Here is a 22,340-nt window from a genome sequence, read left to right on the forward strand (position 1 = left end):
GCCTATCAATGGTCAAAACTCTTCATGAAATCTTTAACCTTTAAGTCAACATGGATGAAAATCCCTGAGGTGCTCAAATTCATGGGAAGAACATCTATAGTTAGTGCCATGACAACTGAACAAATGCAATTTGTTAATTAATAAGGACCAAGTGTCAAAATAAAATAGCTGTAACAAGTGAAGCAGGCAATGAAATGTCTTGATGAACAGTCATAAAGCCTCGGAATGAGAACAATTTTCCCTCTCTATTTTTGCATTCACTTATAATGCAGTTGCTCTGAGTACAAAAACATCAGCAGGTGAACAGAAGTAGACTTTATCCCTGTAAATGTGTTTATACAAGTGTAGTATTATCTGTTACCTCTGCGATAAACCAGCCAGGCTCAGCGACCAGCGTCAGGGGGGAAACAAACTTCCCTCCTTTTAAATGGAAACGTTCAGGGATCTCCTGTCTGGCATAGACACGCATGTTAGGCACCTGGGACAATGCGGCATACACCTGGCATAACACACACACACACACACACACATACACAAAGACATGCATTAACAGTGTTAATTAAACTGTTTTAATAACAAACCTTACATATAAAGCAACTTTCTACAAAAAAGTAGCTTTATTAACTAGTGCCTCCTGCTGGTTGGTCAGACAGCTGCAGAAAGAAATGCGTGACCCTTTACATGTCAAACCCTATTCTTCAAGTTCCTCACTTGCAGTTTCAAAGATGTCACTGGTAATACAGATACACCCCGAATCCCTATTTCATTATTCCTTCTTCATCAACACTTGCATGACCTGGAAAATGGTTGATCCGGTGTCATTAAAGCTACATGGATTCATATTTTAATGTTAATAACAAATGAAATGCATAAGCATTAAGTTGAAAAGCGTTGTGCATAGTCCTTAACACTGCAGGGCCCCTTAGCTCAACTGATAGTGGCAGCTTATTTCAGCTCATAACTCTGGTTGTATGCTCTACAATTTAACAACCATCATATAATTATTGTTTGTTTATAGTCAACATATTTTAAGGTTTTAAACAAAAATCTCCCACATTTATTTTACATAACTCAAAAAAACCCCCACTGATTTCTGTTGAGCTGACAACAGTAGACTGTTTATCGTCATCGTTGTCGTCCTTCGCTTATCCGAGTCCGGCTCGCGGGGGGAGCAGCCTCAGCAAAGAAGCCCAGACAGTCCTCTCCCCTGCCACTTCTGTCAGCTCTTCTGCGGGAACCCCGAGGCGTTCCCAGGCCAGCTGGGTGATGTAGTCCCTCCAGCGTGTTCTGGGGCGGCCCCGAGGTCTCCTCCCGGTTGGACATGCCCGAAACACCTCCCAAGGGAGGCGTCCGGAAGGCATCCTTACCAGATGCCCGAACCACCTCAACTGGCTCCTCTCGATGTGGAGGAGCAGCGGCTCTACTCCGAGTACCTCCCGGATGTCTGAGCTCCTCACCCTATCCCTAAGGCTGAGCCTAGCCAGGAAGGAAACTCATTTCGGCCGCTTGTACTCGCGATCTCATTCTTTCGGTCACTACCCAGAGCTCGTGACCATAGGTGAGGGTTGGAACGTAGATTGACCGGTAAATTGAGAGCTTCGCTTTCTGGCTAAGTTCCCTCTTCACCACAACGGACCGGTTAAGCGCCTGCATCACTGCTGACACCGCCCCAATCCGCCTGTCAGTCTCCCGCTCCATCCTACCCTCACTCGTGAACAAGATCCCGAGATACTTAAACTCCTCCACCTGAGGAAGGACCTCCCCCCTGACCTGGAGTGGGCAATCCACCCTTTTCCGGCTGAGGACCATGGCCTCAGACTTGGAGGTGCTGATTCTCATCCCAGCCGCTTCACACTCGGCTGCGAACTGCCCCAGCGAGAGCTGGAGGTCACTGTTCAATGGAGCTAGGAGGACCACGTCATCCGCAAAAAGCAGGGACGAGATCCTCCCGTCACCGAACCTGACACCCTCCACCACTCGGCTGCGCCTAGAAATTCTGTCCATAAAAGTTATGAACAGAACCGGTGACAAAGGGCAGCCCTGGCGGAGTCCAACCCTCACCGGGAACAGGTCCGACTTACTGCCAGCCACGCGAACCAGACTCATGCTCCTTCGGTACAGGGACTGGATGGCCCTTAGCAAGGGGCCACCAACCCCATACTCCCGGAGCACCCCCCACAGGATGCCCCTGGGGACATGGTTGTAAGCCTTCTCCAAATCCACAAAACACATGTGGACTGGTTGGGCAAACTCCCATGCCCCCTCCAGCACCCTGGCGAGGGTAAAGAGCTGGTCCACGGTTCCGCGTCCGGGACGAAAACCACATTGCTCCTCCTCAATCTGAGGTTCAACTATCGACTGGACCCTCTTCTCCAGCACCCTGGAGTAGACCTTACCGGGTAGGCTGAGGAGTGTGATCCCCCTGTAGTTGAAACACACCCTCTGGTCCCCTTTCTTGAAAATGGGGACCACCACCCCGGTCTGCCACTCCAGAGGCACTGCCCCCGATGTCCACGCAATGTTGCAGAGGCATGTCAGCCAGGACAGCCCTACAACATCCAGAGCCTTGAGATATCCAGGACGAATCTCATCCACCCCCGGGGCTCCGCTGCCTCGGAGTTGTTTCACTACCTCAGCAACTTCTGCCCCAGAAATTGGACGACCCACCCCCAAGACCCCCGTCTCTGCTTCCTCACTGGAATACGTGTTGGTGGGATTGAGGAGCTCCTCAAAGTATTCCTTCCACCGCCCGACAATGTCCCCAGTTGACGTCAGCAGCTCCCCACCCCCACTGTAAACAGTGTGAGCAAGTTGCCGCCTTCTCCCCCTGAGGCGCCGGACGGTTTGCCAGAACCTCTTTGGAGCCGATCGATAATCTTCCTCCATGGCCTCACCGAACTCCTCCCACGGCCAAGTTTTTGCCTCAACGACTGCCGCCGCTGCGCTCCGCTTGGCCCGCCGGTACCCATCAGCTGCTTCCGGAGACCCACAGACCAACCATGCCCTGTAGGCCTCCTTCTTCAGCCTGACGGCTGATTATCGCCGCGACTGGCCCCAGCGGCCTTGCGACCACAGCTCGCAACTGCCGCCTCGACAATGGCAGAGCGGAACAAGGCCCATTCGGACTCAATGTCCCCCTCTGCCCTCAGGACGCGGTCGAAGCTCTCCCGGAGGTGGGAGTTGAAGATCATCTGGACAGGTTCTTCCACCAGGCATTCCCAGCAGACCCTCACTGTTCGTTTGGGCCTGCCAGGTCTGCGCGGCGTCTTCCCCCACCATCTGATCCAACTCACCACCAGGTGGTGAGTTGACAGCTCTGCTCCTCTCTTCACCCGAGTGTCCAGAACATATGGCCACAGGTCAAATGATACGACTACAAAGTCGATCATTGACCTGCGACCTAGGCTGTCTTGGTGCCACGTGCACCGATGGACATCCTTATGTTTGAACATGGTGTTAGTTATGGCCAAACTGCAACCCGCACAGAAGTCCAATAACTGAACACCACTCAGGTTCAGGTCAGGCAGGCCGTTCCTCCCAATCACGCCCCTCCAGGTCCCGCTGTCATTGCCCACGTGAGCGTTGAAGTCCCCCAGCAGAACAATGGAGTCCCCGGTCAGGGCACTGTCCAGCACCCGTCCCAGGGACTCCAAAAAGGGTGGGTACTCTGAACTGTTGTTCGGTGCATAAGCACAGACAACAGTCAGGACCCGTCGCAGGCGCAGGGAAGCAACCCTTTCGTCTACCGGGGTAAACCCCAACGTACAGGCAGAGAGTCTGGGGGTCTCTCCGCCTCTCACCCGGAGCAACTCCAGTGAAGGAGAGAGTCCAACCCCTCTCAAGGACTAGGGTTCCAGAGCTGGAACTATGTGTCGAGGTGAGGCCGACTATATCTAGCCGGTAGCGCTCAACCTCTTCCACAAGCTCCGGCTCCTTCCCCGCCAGAGAGGTGACATTCCATGTCCCAAGAGCCAACTTCTGTAACCGAGGATCGGACCGCCAAGGCCCCCGCCTTGGTCTGCTGCCCAATCCACATTGCACCGAACCCTTCTGGATCCCTCTGCGGGTGGTGGGCCTGCAGGGGGACGAGCCCATGTAGCTGGTTCGGGCTGGACCCGGCCGGACCCCATGGGCGAAGGCCCGACCACCAGGCTCTCGCCCACGGGCCCCAACCCCGGGCCTGGCTCCAGGGCGGGGCCCCGGTAACCCTCCGGGCCGGGTACACGTGTCCTTGTTTGTATCCATCATGAAGGGTCTTTTGAACCGTTCTTCGTCTGACCCTTCGCCCAGAACCAATCTGCCATGGCAAACCCTACCAGGGGCAAAATGCCCCCGACAGCATAGCTCCCAGGGTCATTAGGGCACTCAAACTCCTCCACCATGATAAGGTGACGGTTCTCGGAGGAGTATGAATACACACCTGCATTTCCAAAAGTGTCTTCTCTTCAACCTATGTTCAAAGTTCTGCAGTAGATAACTTCTTTTGTACTCTGCTGCTCTGCAGGTAGGTGCCATGTGTGTCACAAACTTCCAGTATCAGATCTTATTTAAACAAAATCAGATATTATTTTTGTTGTTTCTCTGCTCCCCTACAAATGTCTCTTTTATAACAGTTGTCTATGGGGAAAATGCTTTTTGGGCCACAGGGAATTTTTTCACTGCAATACCATGAGTGGCCACTTGGAAAACCCTGCAGCAATGCTGAGCTGCATTTCTGGGGGCCTTGTCACCAGTTGCTTCTTTTCACCTGCTAATAAGGACTTTCAGCAGGAGGGTGCAAGACTGAGGGGTCCACACAGGCACACTGACCAACCACTCACTAGAGCAGTAAGAAGAATGTGAGCCTTCACTGGCTTCTCGGCCATGAACAAAGCAAATCCTAGCTCTCTGCTGTGGCGAGGGCTTTTATTCCTGCAGAGGACCACAACCTGTAACAAGCTTTGTGGCAATCAATTTAATCAGAACAGTGGCACTTAATTAATAGAGTACTGCAGACACATAACCTGTACCTGTTTTTACAGTTTTTTTTACTATATACAAGAACCTAATCAATTTCTCCATGAATCATTTCATAATGGTTATATGTAACTTTCTTAATCACAAAGAGCATCACGGCAGAGCAGTAACTACTGATTCTGGCCTCACCTCTTGGTACTTGTTATCTTTGGGCCACAGACTAACCACTGGTCCTCTGTCCATCATCTTGACAATGGCTGACATGTTGACATACTTGTCCAGCTCTATGACCTTCTCCATCCACTGGATCTTTGTCATACCATGGTCTGAAAATAGCACAATGTTCAGCTCGTTCACCATGTTTTTCTCCTGCAAGAGTGTCACAAGCAACCAAAACAGATGAAAATTAAACTATGTGACAAGAAAAGCAGTAGTAACTGTAATTGTTGTAACAACAGGAGTGATGTCACTAACTTTGATTTTGCTGTTGAGTGTCTGCATGGCGAGATCCAGCTGTCGCACAGCTGTTCTGACCTGATGAGAGTCTGGACCAAAGTGATGGCCCTCCACATCTATTTTCTCATAATATATTGCTGCCATGCTCGCTTGGCCTGCCCTACACACACGCACAAATACACACGCACAAACACACACACACACACACACACACACACACACACACACACACACACACATATAGCCACTACCATTATTGTCATTATGTAAGTAGTTACATTATTGCTAAATTATATTGTCACTGATAAAGCATGGACCTACAAAATTCCATAGTTGTAGATTGCAGTTACAAAATAAAAGTGAATCAAAACCATTTCACGTCATCAGCAAAATGGTCCTGATATAATCTTGGCATATATGAAACAGATCAATCCTTTATACAGTGGGTAGTTTAAATACAAAAAATAACAAACAAGAATATTCAATAAAACATGCAAATATTCTCTCTTCATTCAGTGTTAATGATTTTCTCTGCTTAGTCATACTCCATGTTAAGCCCAATATACACTGTGCGATTTTTGGCTGTCCCAGACGAAAGATGACCCACATTACAGAAACGTAGCAATATCTTTGGTCGTGGCTCTAAAATAGTGGTTCTACATCGCACAGTGAGAGAGGTTCAAGGACGGCTGTTGTCACGGTCTTGCCATCAAAGACACTGTGGGATAAAATTCTGACAGTGTCAGAAATTTGGGTTGACCATCTCACTGTGTGACTGCCCTTATGAGCTACCTCTACTAACCAACCAATAGAAATGGAGCATGAAATGACGCGCTGGTGCTAAACTTAAACAAACAGACAGATAGCCATGGAGGCAAAACACACTAAAGGACATATGTGAGATTCCAGAAAAGAGGGAAACATTGTGGAGTTGTGGCAGCAGAAACCTTGCCTGTATGATGTGTCCTCCAGCTTGTACCATGATCACTTAAAGGAGGACGAAGCATGGAAGGAAAGGAAATGGAAAGGAAATGCCGAGGGAGCAACCTACCAGCTAGCAAACACACACAGACACACAGCAGTATATACTGTGGTGCCCACAAAACTTTAGATTATTTAGTAATGTGACCCTCTCACACACATCTTTCCCCAGCAGCACAGAACACCTGTACAATCAGCACAGTTTCAAGGTGGACACCCAGATTTAGTGTCACCGTTCAGTATCTGACCAAATGTCTCCCTCTCTCCCCTTCTGTTCATTCATAGTATGATGTCACAGTGAAGTTGACCTTTGACCCTTTGGATATAAAATGTCATCTCTTCATCATTGCATCCTATTAGACATTTGTGGGAAATATGTCATAATTAGCATATGAATTCTTGAGCTCTGAGGTCACAATGTCCTTGACCTTTGTTCAGGTGGACATTTGTGCCAAATAAGGGGTAATTACCCCAAGGCCTTCTTGAGATATTGCATTCACATGAATGGTTCATACGCACAGAGGGACAGCCCAAAAAAATAATGCCTCCTGCCATGGCTGTCGCTATCACAGAGGCATAAAAACAACAGGTGTAGAGGTTTGTACTTCTGTAACTGTTATTTGGTTTCATCCCTATCCATAAATCTCATCGACACTCTCTACCTAAAGCCTCCTACAGACTGTGAGATTTTAACAGCCTTATAAGTTCAGTGCAGCTACACTGTGCAACATGGATCTAATAAACTTGGGTATGACACCAAGTTTGATGACAGCGCCTAGTGGATCGCAGGCTACAACATATGATGCAATAGCTTCTCAAACTGAGTGCACAAGGATGCTGCGCAGGTTATCACAGGTTACTCCAACTGTGAAGCACAACATAGTAGGTCACATTATTAAATACTCTAAAGTTCTATGGGCACTATATACTGTGGTGTGTCTGTGTGTGTTTGCTAGCTGCTAGGGGGGTCACCCTATGTTTCCAGGGTTCTATGATTCCCGGGTTCTATGTTCCCCACTTAACCCTGCAAAAAAGCTTCTATGTTCCCCGCTTACACAAAAAGGGTTCTATGTTTCCCGCTTGGTTGAGCAGGCAACATAGAACCTGGGAAACATAGAACCTTTTTTGTGTAACCAGGGAACATAGAACCTTTTTTGCAGGGTTAAGTGAGGAACATAGAACCCGGGAAACATAGAACCCTGGAAACATAGATAGGCTCCCACTGCTAGGTTGCTCACCTGGCAGCTGCAACTCCGCCGCTATTTCCTTTCATGCTTCTTCCCGCTTTACGCAATCACGGTAAAGAGCTGGAGGACACATCATACAGGCAAGGCTTCTGCTGCCTCAACGCCACAAGGTTTTCACAAGGTGCTGGAATCCCACACATTTCTTTTAGCGCATTTTGCCTCCATAGCGAGCTGCTATCTGTCTGTTTGTTTGGGTTTACCACCAGTGCATCATTTCATGCTGCATTTCAATGGGTTGGTTGGTAGACGTAGATCATAAAAGAAGTTACACAGCTGTCCTTGTTCACAAGACCGTGACAACAGCCGTCCTTGAACCTCTCTCATTGTGTGACATAAGATATCACCATGTTTCTTTCACATTGGTCATCTTTTGACCAGGACAGCCCAAAATCACAAAGTGTATACCAGGCTTGTCACTTTTCAATACTGTAACTGTAATCTCTGCTGTCTAAAGTCCTCTAGAGTACAGTCCTCTCTGTGCTGCTGTTATAGACTTGTCTGAGCTGACTGCGACCCCTTGACTCGCTAATGGACTCACCTTTTATGCCCAGTTTAGCCTTTGAACATCAAATTTTGTTGGAAATGGTGTTCATTAAAAATTAACATCCTTATCTAAACATGAGGTGCAAGCCACAGGACATACTGTTAAGAGAGGCTCTGTTCCAAGGCTGTATTTTTATGAGCGTTGTTACAAATGTTACAAACTCTCAAGTTGCCATCTCTTTTCAGCTCTTAAAGTAAGCCATGGATCACACATCATTATGTTGTTACCTTAGGACATTGAGAGCATCCTCTATCGAGTCTGTGAGGTTTTTCTCTGATGGGTTGTAGACGTATTCCTCACAGAATGTTGGACGGACACCCAGAATTTCCACTTCGCAGCCTGAAGACAAACACACATAAGATTATTGCATTATTTAAGACAGTTTGGGGATAATTAACATTGTATATTAAAGCACACTGGTCTTGAATTTAGTTCTTACCCAACTATAAACTTTATGATTGGGCATTTGTGCTCAAGAGGTTGACTTGGTGGTTCAGTGCTAATAACTCTTCACCTCAGGAACATCTCAGAAACAAACAGTAAACATAAATTGCACCTTATAAACTCTATTATACTTTCTGGTATTCTTAATGTAAAATACTTAATACAGCATGGTCCTATAACAACTCACATGCTCTACATTTTTAGACTCTGGAAAACAGCTAAAAGTCAACAATCGTGGTGTAAAAGTCTGCAAATGGGGACTATAACAACCTTTTCTCAAGGTGGGGACATTTTATTAATAAGATGTGGAAAAGCAGGCATCATGGTCCTGGAGGATGTACTGTAAATAGAAGAAATGCACTTCATTCACTTCATACACTCAACTTCCAAAAGATTTCACAGGATAATTTGAAAAAATACTTTGGATGAAGGTCTGCCTGTGAGGCCTAGGAATTCCATGGAGATAAAATGCTGAATGTGCATAAGATCTCAGTACCAGTCTGCTGCTTCAGGAGAATCCTGGGCTAGCCAAGCCCAGAAGGTCTCTTTCTTAAGCTTGACAGCCTCCTTCACTGCAGGTGCTCACCAGCAGGTTCTTAAGTTGCCACAACATACACAACCACAACTCCTTACAATGGGGTCAGGGTTGTCCCTTGTCCCAGATTCTGTTTGTAGGCAGAGCCAAGGGAGGAGAGTGTCCGGTGCTGCTCTTTGCAGATGATGTGATTCTCTTTGTGACTGCGACCTTTAGCACAGCGGTTTGCAGTCTAGTGTTATGTAGTCAGGGTAACAATTAGCACCTCTAAGTCAGTAGCCATGGGGCTAACCCTGAAAATTATGGATTCCTCCCCTCCCGGTTGGGCATGAGTTGCTGCCCCATGTAGAGGAGTTCAGATATCTCAGGATCTTGTTTACAAGTGAGAGTTTAATGCAGCATGAGATCAATGGGTGGACTGGTGCAGCTTCAGCAGTAGTGTATGTGTTGTACCAGATTGTTGTGGTGAAGAAGGAGCTGAAAAAGCAAAGCTTTTCATTTACCAGTTTATCTACATTTCAGCCCTCAGCTATGGTCATGGTCATGAGCATTGGGTAGTGACCAAGGGCCTCATTCATTAATATGCACGTAGAAATATATTTACTCTGCACAGAAAAGTGCACATGCATAATCACTGTCATATTCATGACACGTGCACTGGCTGACTTTGTTCTTATCATTGTACCTATGTTAGAGAATCCAAACCATTTCTAATTGACAGCAGCATGCCCGCTATCTGCAATCAGCATACTGCCACAGCCCCATTTCTCTATATAAAGGAAATACATTTGCCCAGAGGAGTATCATGGAGAACGTGGTAAAGTTGTTTCGACACACATATTAAGGCCCTGACACACAAGTGTTGGGCCATCAGTGAGCGTCTGTGACAGTCAGAAACTGCTGATCATCCGTTCATCACTTTCTTCAAACACTCTGTTCAAGCATGTCGGTCTCTGATGACTAAAGGCACAGCCTGTAATATCTTCCAGCAAGGTTAGATATGACATCTTAACACCTGCTTGGAGGTAAATCAGAATCTGTTATATACCCTGGATGCCTATTAATAGGCTACCAATTAATTAGTTTGCTATTAACATATACGCAATTTCTATAAGATAAAAAAAACTGGGACACTCTGTTATTATAGTTGGATTTTTGAAAAAATAATTGATGAGGATGAAAGGGTGTCAATTTCATAGTTGTTGAATACATTTGACCAATGCAGTAGTGAATTAATGGTTTTAAATGTTGTCTATGAAAGCCTTTTCAAACAATTATGGTTTTAATATGCTATGCATTTAGTTAAATGGTGTGTGTTTAAATTTTCACCCAGGCCTTCATCATATGTGCGTGCATACGCATGATCTGAGATACTTCTAACAAATTCAGGTATGAAAATAATGATGAATCCCAGATTTCTACTAAAACACTGGCATGCACAGTTTAAGCACAGATCTGTGCATACACACTATCTGTAAATGAGGCCCCAAAGGAATAACACTGTGAATACAAGAGGCCATTTAACTGATAAGAGACCCCAGGGTAGGCCCAGAACAACCAGCCAATGGCCCCTTCCCTACTTCCTACCCCCTACTTCCCGTCCTTCCTTGATTTCAGCTACACACCTGTAAAGTTTCATGAATGCATCTTGCATGATTGCGATGCAATCGCATTGACAAAATCTGTCCACTGATAGACAGACAGACAATAAATCTAATCAAATCTTTATATATTTTTCCCAAGAACAAAATCTCAGAAACATAGACGGCCTGTCAGCTGAGCAGTATTTGACTTCTTAATATAAAATGAAACCTCAGAACATTATGTCACCAGAGCATATGATTTCATCTCACTTGTTTTCAAGTAACCTATACAGTTTGTTCCTCTATGTACTGCACTACACTGTTTATAGATGGATGACAAAGTCTCTCTTATCTTATCACTTCTGATGACCATGAATGTCTGCACACATTTCAACTTATCTGTACAAGATATGTATACAATAACTGATATCATAGTACAACAAGTTCAGATCGAGTTTGCACGTCATGTGATTAGTCTGCTGAGTTCATATCTCTTTGTATTTAGCTTCTATTTCAAAGCAAAGCAGAGCTAAAGGCACAGATATTACAGCTGTGCCTTCATCAGTGTGTAAACAGTACCTCACATCAGGTTGGACTCTTTTTCTCATCCTACCAACATATTTAACACAAAAGGACTACTGACTGGGCTCAGGAATATACTACTCTAAGAAACAACCATCATAGCAAAGAATTAACTTATTTCACCTAATCTGCATATTGTGTAAAACAAAAAGATAGTTTTTTTTAATACAAATTGCAGCTTTTATCCCAAGTACAATTTACATGAATACTTAGAAGGATATTTACCATCCTTTGATTCAGGTATCATTTAGTTTTCAGTGATTTCAAGTAAACATGATGTGTGTTATCAATATAAAATATAAATATAAAATAACTGAAATAAACAACAGTCATACCAAATTTGTTATCTTTCAAGACAACAGTGGATAGATACCTTGTTCTCTCTGACTCCCTGACTCCCAAAAATAAATAAATGTAATTCAAATTTATTTATTTTTTTCAGTGTGTACATAATGTACACTGAATGCAACACTTCTGGTTAAGATGCTGATTAAACAGCATCATTACACACAGGTGTGCCTTGGGATGGTCACAATAAAAGGTCACATTAAAATGTGTAGTTTGATTGCAACACAATGCTACAGATGTCACACGCTTTGAAGGAGTGTGCCATTATCATGCTGACTGCAGGGATGTTCACCAGAGCTGTTGCTTGTGAACTAAATGTTCATTTCAAAACATGTTCCTTTTAAATACCATACGACGTCTCCAGTGTTGTTTCCCTGAACTTGGCAATACATCTAACTGGCCACACAACCGCAGACCACATAGCCACACCAGCTCAGGACCTCCACATCCAGTGTCCTCACCTATAAGATCGTCCAAGACCAGCCATCCGGGCAGCTAACGGTTGGTTTGCACAACCGAAGAATTTCTACACAAACCGTCAGAAAATGTCTCAAGGAAGCTCATCTCCATGCTCATCGTCCTCACCAGGGTCTTGACCTGACAGCAGTTTGTCCTTGTAACTGACTTGTGTGATTGTAACGATGATTGGATGTGCTACCAAATTCAGGGAAACAATATTGGAGATGTCTTATAGTGAAATGAATATTCAGTTCACAGGCAGCAGCTCTGGTGGCCATTCTTGCAGTCAGCATGCCAGTGGGGCGCTCCCTCAAAATCTGATACATCTTTAGCAATGTGGTGTGTGATCAAATGGACTGCACTTGTGTAGTGCTGTTCAAGTCGTCTGACCACTCAAAGCTTTAACACTACATGTCGCACACACATTCACGTACTGGTGGCCGAGGCTACCATACCTGGTGCCACTTGTTACTCAGTAACCTTTCACATGCACTCACACACCGATGGAACAGCGGAGATCTAACAGTCTTAGATCTCTAACATAAACCTGTGAAAAATGGGAGAAAAAACAAAAGTGTTTAAATTTTTTTTCAGTATAAAATAAATGGTGTTTACAAAGAACTGCAGTTATAGCTCATGATTTGGCTCAGGATGTGCTCTAGGCTTACTGACATGTGACAGGAGGAGCAATCATTTGCTGGGTTTACACCTTATATGATTAGATTTTCCAGCTGAGCATTGAATGTCCACAACAGCAGATGGAGTTTTCCTTAATTTGATCAACTGAATTTGATAGTCATAAAACACCTTCACTATGAAATGCTGTAATGTATTTCTGACTTTGAACATTATACAACCTTAGGGAGGAGTTGTATTTAGGGTTGTTAAAGAGCTCAATAGGAAATCTGTGTCTGCTGCATCTGTGTCTGTCTCCTCCAGAATGACCTGAATGACCCGAACTAACTGATTAGTGTCCCTGCCTTCCCTGACACTGTGTGATACTTTAAATTAGGACCCATGGCAAACATGAACTCAGAAGAATGGGGTGCTTTTGACTAAGGTCCCTCAGGAATCCATCACATTGGTACCTTCAAAAAGCATTAATTAAAAAAACAAACATTATTTGAAGTCATTACAAACAAATGGACTGACAAAGTCCTAATAAAATGGAATGATAGAACAGAGCACCTAACTGGGGTGTCGGTAGCGTAGTGGCTAGTGCTGGCGCCCCATGTATAGAGGCGATGCCTCGCTGCAGCGGTCGCAGGTTTGACTCCGGCTTGCAACCCTTTGCTGCATGTCAACCCCCACTCTCTCTCTCTCTCACCCCATTTCACTCTGTCCTGTTCATTAAAGGCAAAAAGCCCCAAAAAATAATCTTTAAAGCAGCTGTGCGGAACTTTTTACCATTAATAAAACTGTCCCTAGTTTGTATCAACCCCCCTTGAAGATCTGCATATTTATTTGAACCCAACAGCGACAAAAAAGCCTTTCTCTATGGCTATTTAGTGTAGCCTCGCGCAGGTCGGACGGACAGCGGAAGTCAGCAAACCAGTATACGGCACCCGAGGCAGAAGTGATTCTGCTCGCAACAAACACCACAAAATTCTGTGACTGTGACCATGAACACGAATATACAGCAGGCAGTTGTCCTCAGTTTATAAGAAATTCAGAGCTACACCAGAACATTTATGAACTTACTTACTTTACTGCTAACTTGTGTAACGTTTGCATGTTTCCACTAATTACTTGGACTGACCTGACGTTAGTAGCATTAGCTTTGCAAGCGAAGGCTGCAGGTAACAGCTTTGCTGTGTTAGAAGTAGATCAGAACAGAAACACGACAGGAGTCATTTTGCTGTTTCCACTAATTACTTGGACTGACCTGACGTTAGTTAATCCTCTCGCTTTCCAAATCAAATGCATGTGGTAATTGCCAGTTGCAGTCGAGATTTTACGACACTAGGCTGCTTCGACCAAAGGGGCGCTATAATCAACGAAAACAAAAAGTTCCGCACAGCTGGTTTAAAAAAAAAAAAAAAAAAAAAAAGAATAGAGCACCTAAGAGATATGATAAAAAGTATACCTCTTGGTTTGGCAGGGTCTCCAGTCGGTAGCATGATGGTTTTTGAAACTCTACACAGCAGATTACGGTTCTACTACTGATTGCACTATAGCTCAGCAGTTACAGCGATGGGGCTACCCCATGTACTACGCATGACAACACTGGGTTTATTGGCACTATGGGAATGAACTCTTAAGCTGCTAATATTTACCCATATTTGGCAGGTATGAATGACCTGAGTGCATTCTGCTTTTTTAGTGGTGATAATGTCAGATCACAATTTTGAGAGCTGACTTGTATTGAGAACATTACCTTCCATTCAACTACAAACCACCATTAATCTTTCTTCTTAACTGTTGTCTTTCAGTTAAAAGGCAGAGAAGATAAAAATTACATGATCAATCTTTAAGGCTGACACAGCCCACTACACTGCAGCAGCAGCTTCAGTGTACCAACTGTGTCTGCACACGGTTCAGGCACAATACTGAGCGTAAGAACCCCTTTCATAAGCACTCTAGCTACACATGTTAAAGAGGAGAACATTGACTTAAAGCATAAAAATACACTTTGGGTTGCATTCAATCCCTAACAGTGTGAGAACAACACAAGCTGTCACGCTGCCTGTATTGATTCATTTAGAAATGTATCTGTTGAGTGTTCAAGTTAACATAGTGTGTGCTCACCTGGCCAGTAGTACATGAAGACATTCTTTCCATGTCTCTGCAGGGTGACCCACAGTGGTTCTGACCCATCCCACCAAAGAGGCAGTCGACTGTCGGGGTTGGTCCCAATCAGGAATTCCTTCTTTGAGGCTTCATCCCACATGTAGTTTCCAGTCATGTGATGAATGTCACAGTGACGGCCTGGCGCAACAACAAATGACATAGTCTGAGTGCCTACAGCTGTTATTGGGTCTGAATGCTATCCATGTTACACATAGGAGTAATACCTACAGGATGATCTTCTAAATATTTATTATTATTACCACATCACATTTGTTGGCACTTAACACTCCACATTTTTGCACAGGTACAGGCTAAAGTTGCCTGAGCAGCAGCCCATTTACCCTCATTGGCTGAGCTGCCCCTCTGGAGGAAAAATAATAATTGTTAATTATTGCTGCTATTGTGGCATAAATTAGAGTAGCCCAAAATACCCTAAGTTAGACCAAATTGTGGGAAAATAAAAATAAAGAAATGCTACAGAACTTGACATTGACCCTTTGAACTCTGCAATAAAAATGGTCCGCCAGGGACTACGTTAGTATTTTTGCTTATTGTGAGTAAGTAGTAGTATTTTTAAATTCTTTTTATTTCTAAAATCTTTACAAACTGAGCTAAAAAGGTATGTAAGTCAGTAAACCATAATAATCAATAAAAGTACTGAAGTTGTATCATTAAAAAAAAAACTTTTTTTATCAGATTATATTTCATATTTCTTAACACTCCATAAGTTATTTGAACTATGTACATTACTTAGTTTTTGAGATATGTTCATTTTTATGAGCAGAGTGCAAAGGCGTTGTGATGGGTTCATCCTTCATTAATCTTGGGCCACCAAGAGTTTTTCCATCACACGTAACGCATTGCAATGACGTCATTGCAGACGTACAACGTGATGACACATAAGACACAATCCTTAGCTTTCTGCTGCAAAAAGAATTAATGTTCTAGCAATTATGATTTTTATTTTACATGGCTATATAAAGGATTATGCAAATAACAATCTCCCACTGCACTGGCCTTTTGCTAAGTCCCACCCCTTTGTAATGGTCCGACAAGCTGTCGGAGTAAGCAGTACAGTACAGCCCACGCTGTAACTAACTGCACTTCCTGAAGAAATTTTATCATATTTTTGGAAAACTTAAATAGTGATTCCAGAGAGAAGCAGACAGAGGGGTCTACAAAATGTGTTTGAAGGATATATCCAGGATGTCAAACTGACTCAGCAGCAAAAAAAGGTTTAAAAGACAAACGTACTTAGAAGCTACAGCCAAACTATAGGCTACAGATCACAGAGTAAAAGTGAACCACCACATCACTGCTGATCGCAACAGAAGACAATGAAAATAAAGAGAAACATCTGCGATATTGAAACAGCTTTGTGGTATCGCAGTGTGTGCAGATAAACGGTGTTTGGCTTCGCCCCCGTGCTGCTGCCATCATCCGGACCTCCACCGCCAGACAGGCAGGAATCTCCGGGGGAAGTCAAGCAACGTTCATCTGCACACAATGCGATGACACCAGTTTCACCGGTTTATGTAGCAGGGTAGGTCTTTTTTATCCGTGTTACAATCATTAAAAAGCAAAAGCAGCTTGTGTATACATTCAGTAGGCTACATCTTCAGTAGCTAGCTAGCTAACTAACCTTAGACTTTTCAGGCTTTGATTTTGGTTTTGGAACAGGGAAGAAACATACAGTACAGGCCAAAAGTTTGGACACACCTTCTCATTCAATGTGTTTTCTTTATTTTCATGACTATTTACATTGTAGATTCTCACTGAAGGCATCAAAACTATGAATGAACACATGTGGAGTTATGTACTTAACAAAAAAAGGTGAAATAACTGAAAACATGTTTTATATTCTAGTTTCTTCAAAATAGCCACCCTTTGCTCTGATTACTGCTTTGCACACTCTTGGCATTCTCTCGATGAGCTTCAAGAGGTAGTCACCTGAAATGGTTTTCCAACAGTCTTGAAGGAGTTCCCAGAGGTGTTTAGCACTTGTTGGCCCCTTTGCCTTCACTCTGCGGTCCAGCTCACCCCAAACCATCTGGATTGGGTTCAGGTCCGGTGACTGTGGAGGCCAGGTCATCTGCCGCAGCACTCCATCACTCTCCTTCTTGGTCAAATAGCCCTTACACAGCCTGGAGGTGTGTTTGGGGTCATTGTCCTGTTGAAAAATAAATGATCGTCCAACTAAACGCAAACCGGATGGGATGGCATGTCGCTGCAGGATGCTGTGGTAGCCATGCTGGTTCAGTGTGCCTTCAATTTTGAATAAATCCCCAACACTGTCACCAGCAAAACACCCCCACACCATCACACCTCCTCCTCCATGCTTCACAGTGGGAACCAGGCATGTGGAATCCATCCGTTCACCTTTTCTGTGTCTCACAAAGACACGGCGGTTGGAACCAAAGATCTCAAATTTGGACTCATCAGACCAAAGCACAGATTTCCACTGGTCTAATGTCCATTCCTTGTGTTTCTTGGCCCAAACAAATCTCTTCTGCTTGTTGCCTCTCCTTAGCAGTGGTTTCCTAGCAGCTATTTGACCATGAAGGCCTGATTCGCGCAGTCTCCTCTTAACAGTTGTTCTAGAGATGGGTCTGCTGCTAGAACTCTGTGTGGCATTCATCTGGTCTCTGATCTGAGCTGCTGTTAACTTGCCATTTCTGAGGCTGGTGACTCGGATGAACTTATCCTCAGAAGCAGAGGTGACTCTTGGTCTTCCTTTCCTGGGTCGGTCCTCATGTGTGCCAGTTTCGTTGTAGCGCTTGATGGTTTTTGCGACTCCACTTGGGGACACATTTAAAGTTTTTGCAATTTTCCGGACTGACTGACCTTCATTTCTTAAAGTAATGATGGCCACTTGTTTTTCTTTAGTTAGCTGATTGGTTCTTGCCATAATATGAATTTTAACAGTTGTCCAATAGGGCTGTCGGCTGTGTATTAACCTGACTTCTGCACAACACAACTGATGGTCCCAACCCCATTGATAAAGCAAGAAATTCCACTAATTAACCCTGATAAGGCACACCTGTGAAGTGGAAACCATTTCAGGTGACCACCTCTTGAAGCTCATGGAGAGAATGCCAAGAGTGTGCAAAGCAGTAATCAGAGCAAAGGGTGGCTATTTTGAAGAAACTAGAATATAAAACATGTTTTCAGTTATTTCACCTTTTTTTGTTAAGTACATAACTCCACATGTGTTCATTCATAGTTTTGATGCCTTCAGTGAGAATCTACAATGTAAATAGTCATGAAAATAAAGAAAACGCATTGAATGAGAAGGTGTGTCCAAACTTTTGGCCTGTACTGTATATCTTTTTCCAGTGAAAACGACTGCATTAGACTCAATGGAGTGAATGGTCAATGGTCTGAGCTGGCTCCATACTATGCTATGATTGGCCAGTCTGCGTCCAAGGGCAGGACTTAGCAAAGGGTCAGTCCCTGGGGGGAATTTCTGCTGGCTATGGCAAAATACTACGTTTGCACCGCATGTAAGTTAAAATACGGTAATGACAGTATGACAAGGAAGACACAAGTCTCAGCTTTCTGCTGCAAAAAGAACAAAACCTCCAGCTATTACAGGTTTTATTTTGGATTGATGTGTATATATACAGTGGAATGGAAACAGCGATCCATTACACTTGCATGGCACATATGGTAGGGTAACAAAAGGTCATTAGGTAATAAAATCAAATCAAATCAAACTTTATTTGTATAGCACTTTTCATGCATTAAAAATTTTGTGACAGGGAGGGGAAGACAGAAGCTTTAGCTTTCTGCTGCTAAAAGAATAAATGTTCTAGCAGTTATGATTCGTATTTTAGAGCTATTTAAACAGAACCAGGCAAACAATGTTTTTAAAGGATGCCCTATGATCCCTGTCATGTGATGCTATAGCATTGTTGTTGACTAGCCTTTGAGGGCTCTGGTGGGGTAGAGTGCGTGTGCACTGTTAATTTCAAGAATAAGAAGAATAAGATGAATAAGAGCACATTCTTTTTTTTAAATATGCTTCTTGCAATCTCCTAAGATTAATTCAGTTTTATTCTATTCAAAGGGTTTTCTCACAGCAGGTTTGATAAGGACAAACACCATTAACTTATGATTATCACAATATTAACTTTATTTACATAAAGGAACAGGACAGGCTACTCCTCCCAAAACTTTAACAAATGGAATGCCATTATACAATACTGTTATTGTCCAAAATGTGAAAAATACCGTGATAATAATTTCAGGTCATATTGTCCACCTCTAGTAGGAACTGATGGGCTTGAAGCTGCCACAGTGCCACATACAGGGAGAGGGCAATCAGAGAGTAATGAGAGACGGACTAACACATTGTTGGTTGAGATAAGGGGAGGGGTGTGTGTGTGTGTGTGTGTGTGTGTGTGTGTGTGTGTGTGTGTGTGTGTGTGTGTCTCCAGCCAGTGGTTCTTTCAATGGGAGAATGTGTTCTATCAAAACACACAAATCAGCACACCAAGGGGGCAGGCTCCAAAACTCACATCCCGTTGGCCAGGGCGGACTGTTGTTTATATAGGGCTTAGGAACATGGGACACACACACACACACATGCACGCACGCTATGTTTTGCCCAAAGAGTTGTGTGTCACATTTCTGTTTTGTCCTTTTCATCAAGTCATATCTTCTGACAAACATGAGGCCAATCCCATTTCTGTCTTAATCAATTTTTTAATTTCACAAAATACCCACATGCTTCTCTCCATTCACCAATAACTTATTTGGATAATACATCTCAGGAGAATTACTCCAATAATATAAACATAAAATAAACAATAATTTGTGTTATTCAGAAAGCTCAGGTTGGGTTGGTGAGAGTACAGTGTGGGGTGGGCTTTGATGTAGTCACATACAACCCATATTGCAACCCTAACCTACACAAAAATATGAAAATGTTTATCACATTTTGTGTCATGTTTTAAAAGAAAGAATATATTGAAATTGTTAGATATTAGCCCCTTTTCCACCAACATTTCCAGGAACTTTTATTACCAGGAATTTGTTTACCTGGGTAAAAGAATTCCTGGTAATCTGTGTGGTTTGCGTTTCCACCTCACCTCAAGTTCTGGAAAATTTATTTAAATTAGCGTGAGTGTGTCCTGTATTTGGCTCCGCCAGCTTGGCTGGTTACATGCTGGTAGAGATTTGGGGCTGTTTGTCTCAGCCAGCAGCTAAGTTTAAAAGTATTTAAAATACGTGTCAAACTATGTTAGTCTACATACAGACAGCTGTCATTTGAGCTAATTAGTAACAATTCACTATCAGCTGAACTAGCGTGCTGTCCTTGTGTAAGATATAACGTTAGTGACGTTTAATGTTACTTACAGTAATGAGTGTAATTGCCATCAACTCGAGTCATTTTCAAGTTATCTTCACTTTGTTTCCACCGCTGCCGCTCGACTGTTGAACGCTTACCGTGTCGCATCGGTGTGTGTGTGTAGATACTGTGAGCGCTTATCAATAGGCTACTACAGTCTTTGATAATTTAGCTCTAGGGACTAATTTAGTACTGGTTTTTGGTACCCATCCTTAATCAAAACACAAACGAAGTGAAGCTTGTAGAAATGAATAAAGCTTGCAGCGGCTGCCCGTACCAGGAAGTGTGGAACGCTGCAAGTGTGTGCTCCACCGATCAGTGTTCTTCGGCAAACAGCTGAACCCCCCTACTAGGTACTTTTTCCAGGGTAAATTTGGGGTTGAGGGAAAGTTTTTTACCCAGGTAATTTCGGTGGAAACGCACGGAGGTTTATCAAAATTCCGGGTACTTGATAAAAGTTCCTGCGGTGGAAAAGGGGCTTATGTTTTTGTTACGTTTTTAATTATCTTTAATAAAAAATGAGACGGCACAAATAAAATTATATCATATGAAAACATAACATTGCTAAAACATGAATTAATGTATTTTACTCAGGTATTAAGTTACTTTAGTAAAATGTTCTAAGTGCAGTGCAAGTACATAGAGACTTCTGCTGGCCAAACTGTCTTACTGTCAGTTCAACCTTGTGCTAACTTGAATGGGGAAAAATAATTCAATCGTGCGACTTTTCTCGACCTTCCGAATGTTATCAGACCAAATTCAGCAAATTTTTGTTGTCTACTTATCAACTCCCTGATCTTAACAAAATATATAGTAACTTAAACCACCACTCATTTTAGAAGGACCACCACCAGAAAATGTGGTTTTTGTTTAAATTATCATACCATTAATGGACCATGAATCATAGTTGTTTGTTTCTGGCTGCCAATGTTAGGTAGCATAGCTAGCACGCTAGCTAAGTTAGGTGAAAAGTTGTCTATTTCCATCTTAAAATGCAGATTGAAAATATTGCCATCTGTTGATACTTTGCCGAGGGTTAATGTTAGAATCAATAGTCCAGAGGGACAAGTCCACCTGTCCAGAGGACAGGCCATGAAACCCCGGGGCAAAAAACAAACAAAGTCCATGGCTCTACATCCAGGAGTGTGTGGACACTGGAGAAAAGTCAATGGAACTCGCCGATGTCCCACCCTCCCACTAATTCTTCTAACGGAGGAGAAGAGCACAGCCTGGGTCAGTGGGGTTTGCTGGAGGCTGCTTAGGGGCTTAGAGCGAGGCCACTTGTCATATTTTTCAACAAAAGTTTTGAGCCCCTGTCCTCTCTCCGGACAGGTGGACATGTACTTCTGGACCATCCATTTTAGTACTAATCCAAGTCAAGTATCAATAGACAGCAACATTTTTAAATCAAATTTTAAGGTGGAAATAGTCAACTTTTCAGCTAGCTAATGCAGGCAGCCATAAATAAGTATCTGTATCCACTGACTATTGTTAGTTGTTATACTCTGTAATGATTCATGACAAAGGAGTTGATAAGCAGACAACATTAAGCTAGTAAGCTAGTGCACTAGCCAGTGGAAAATTGTAATGCTTACACATTAAACAAGCAATTGCCAATGCAAGGCTAACATTATTTTTACAACAACAATCTTAAATATATATTAAGCTACCTTTGTTTATACAATATAAAGCTGAGGGTCTGATACTTGCGCATGCACACGTCTAAAACAGTTGCAATGAAACTCATGCATGCACATGTCTAAAGAGGTGGCTCTGAAACTCTCATATGCACAGGTGTGAAACGGTGGCCTTGAGGTATTCTTGAGGTATCAGGTTCACAAGAATGAGACAGACAAGGTCACAGTGACCTTGACCTTTGATCACCAAAATCTAATCAGTTCATCATTGAGTTCAAGGTAGCGTTTGTGCCAAATTTGAGGAAACTCCCTCAAGGTATTCTTGAGATACTGCATTCACAAGAATTAGATGGATGCAAGGTCATGGCGATTGTGAGCTTAGACCCATGACCACCAAAATGTAATCAGTTCATCCTTTAGTCCAA

The 22,340-nt window shown here is 43.4% G+C and overlaps 1 protein-coding gene across 1 annotated transcript in view; it reads right to left on the reverse strand.

The window, feature by feature from the left end:
* enpp6 (ectonucleotide pyrophosphatase/phosphodiesterase 6) overlaps positions 1 to 22,340 on the reverse strand; it is a 49,820-nt gene that overhangs the window by 4,070 nt on the left and 23,410 nt on the right. Inside the window, exons 2-6 of the mRNA XM_033633923.2 lie at positions 14,884 to 15,063; positions 8,412 to 8,523; positions 5,431 to 5,572; positions 5,146 to 5,325; positions 362 to 499 (exon numbers count right to left, since the gene is read on the reverse strand). Of these exons, the coding sequence (XP_033489814.1) occupies positions 362 to 499; positions 5,146 to 5,325; positions 5,431 to 5,572; positions 8,412 to 8,523; positions 14,884 to 15,063 (752 nt within the window). The remainder of the gene's footprint in view (positions 1 to 361; positions 500 to 5,145; positions 5,326 to 5,430; positions 5,573 to 8,411; positions 8,524 to 14,883; positions 15,064 to 22,340) is intronic.

This window comes from Epinephelus lanceolatus, chromosome 7 (genome assembly GCF_041903045.1).
Source record: "Epinephelus lanceolatus isolate andai-2023 chromosome 7, ASM4190304v1, whole genome shotgun sequence".
Taxonomy (NCBI): Eukaryota; Metazoa; Chordata; class Actinopteri; order Perciformes; family Serranidae; genus Epinephelus; species Epinephelus lanceolatus.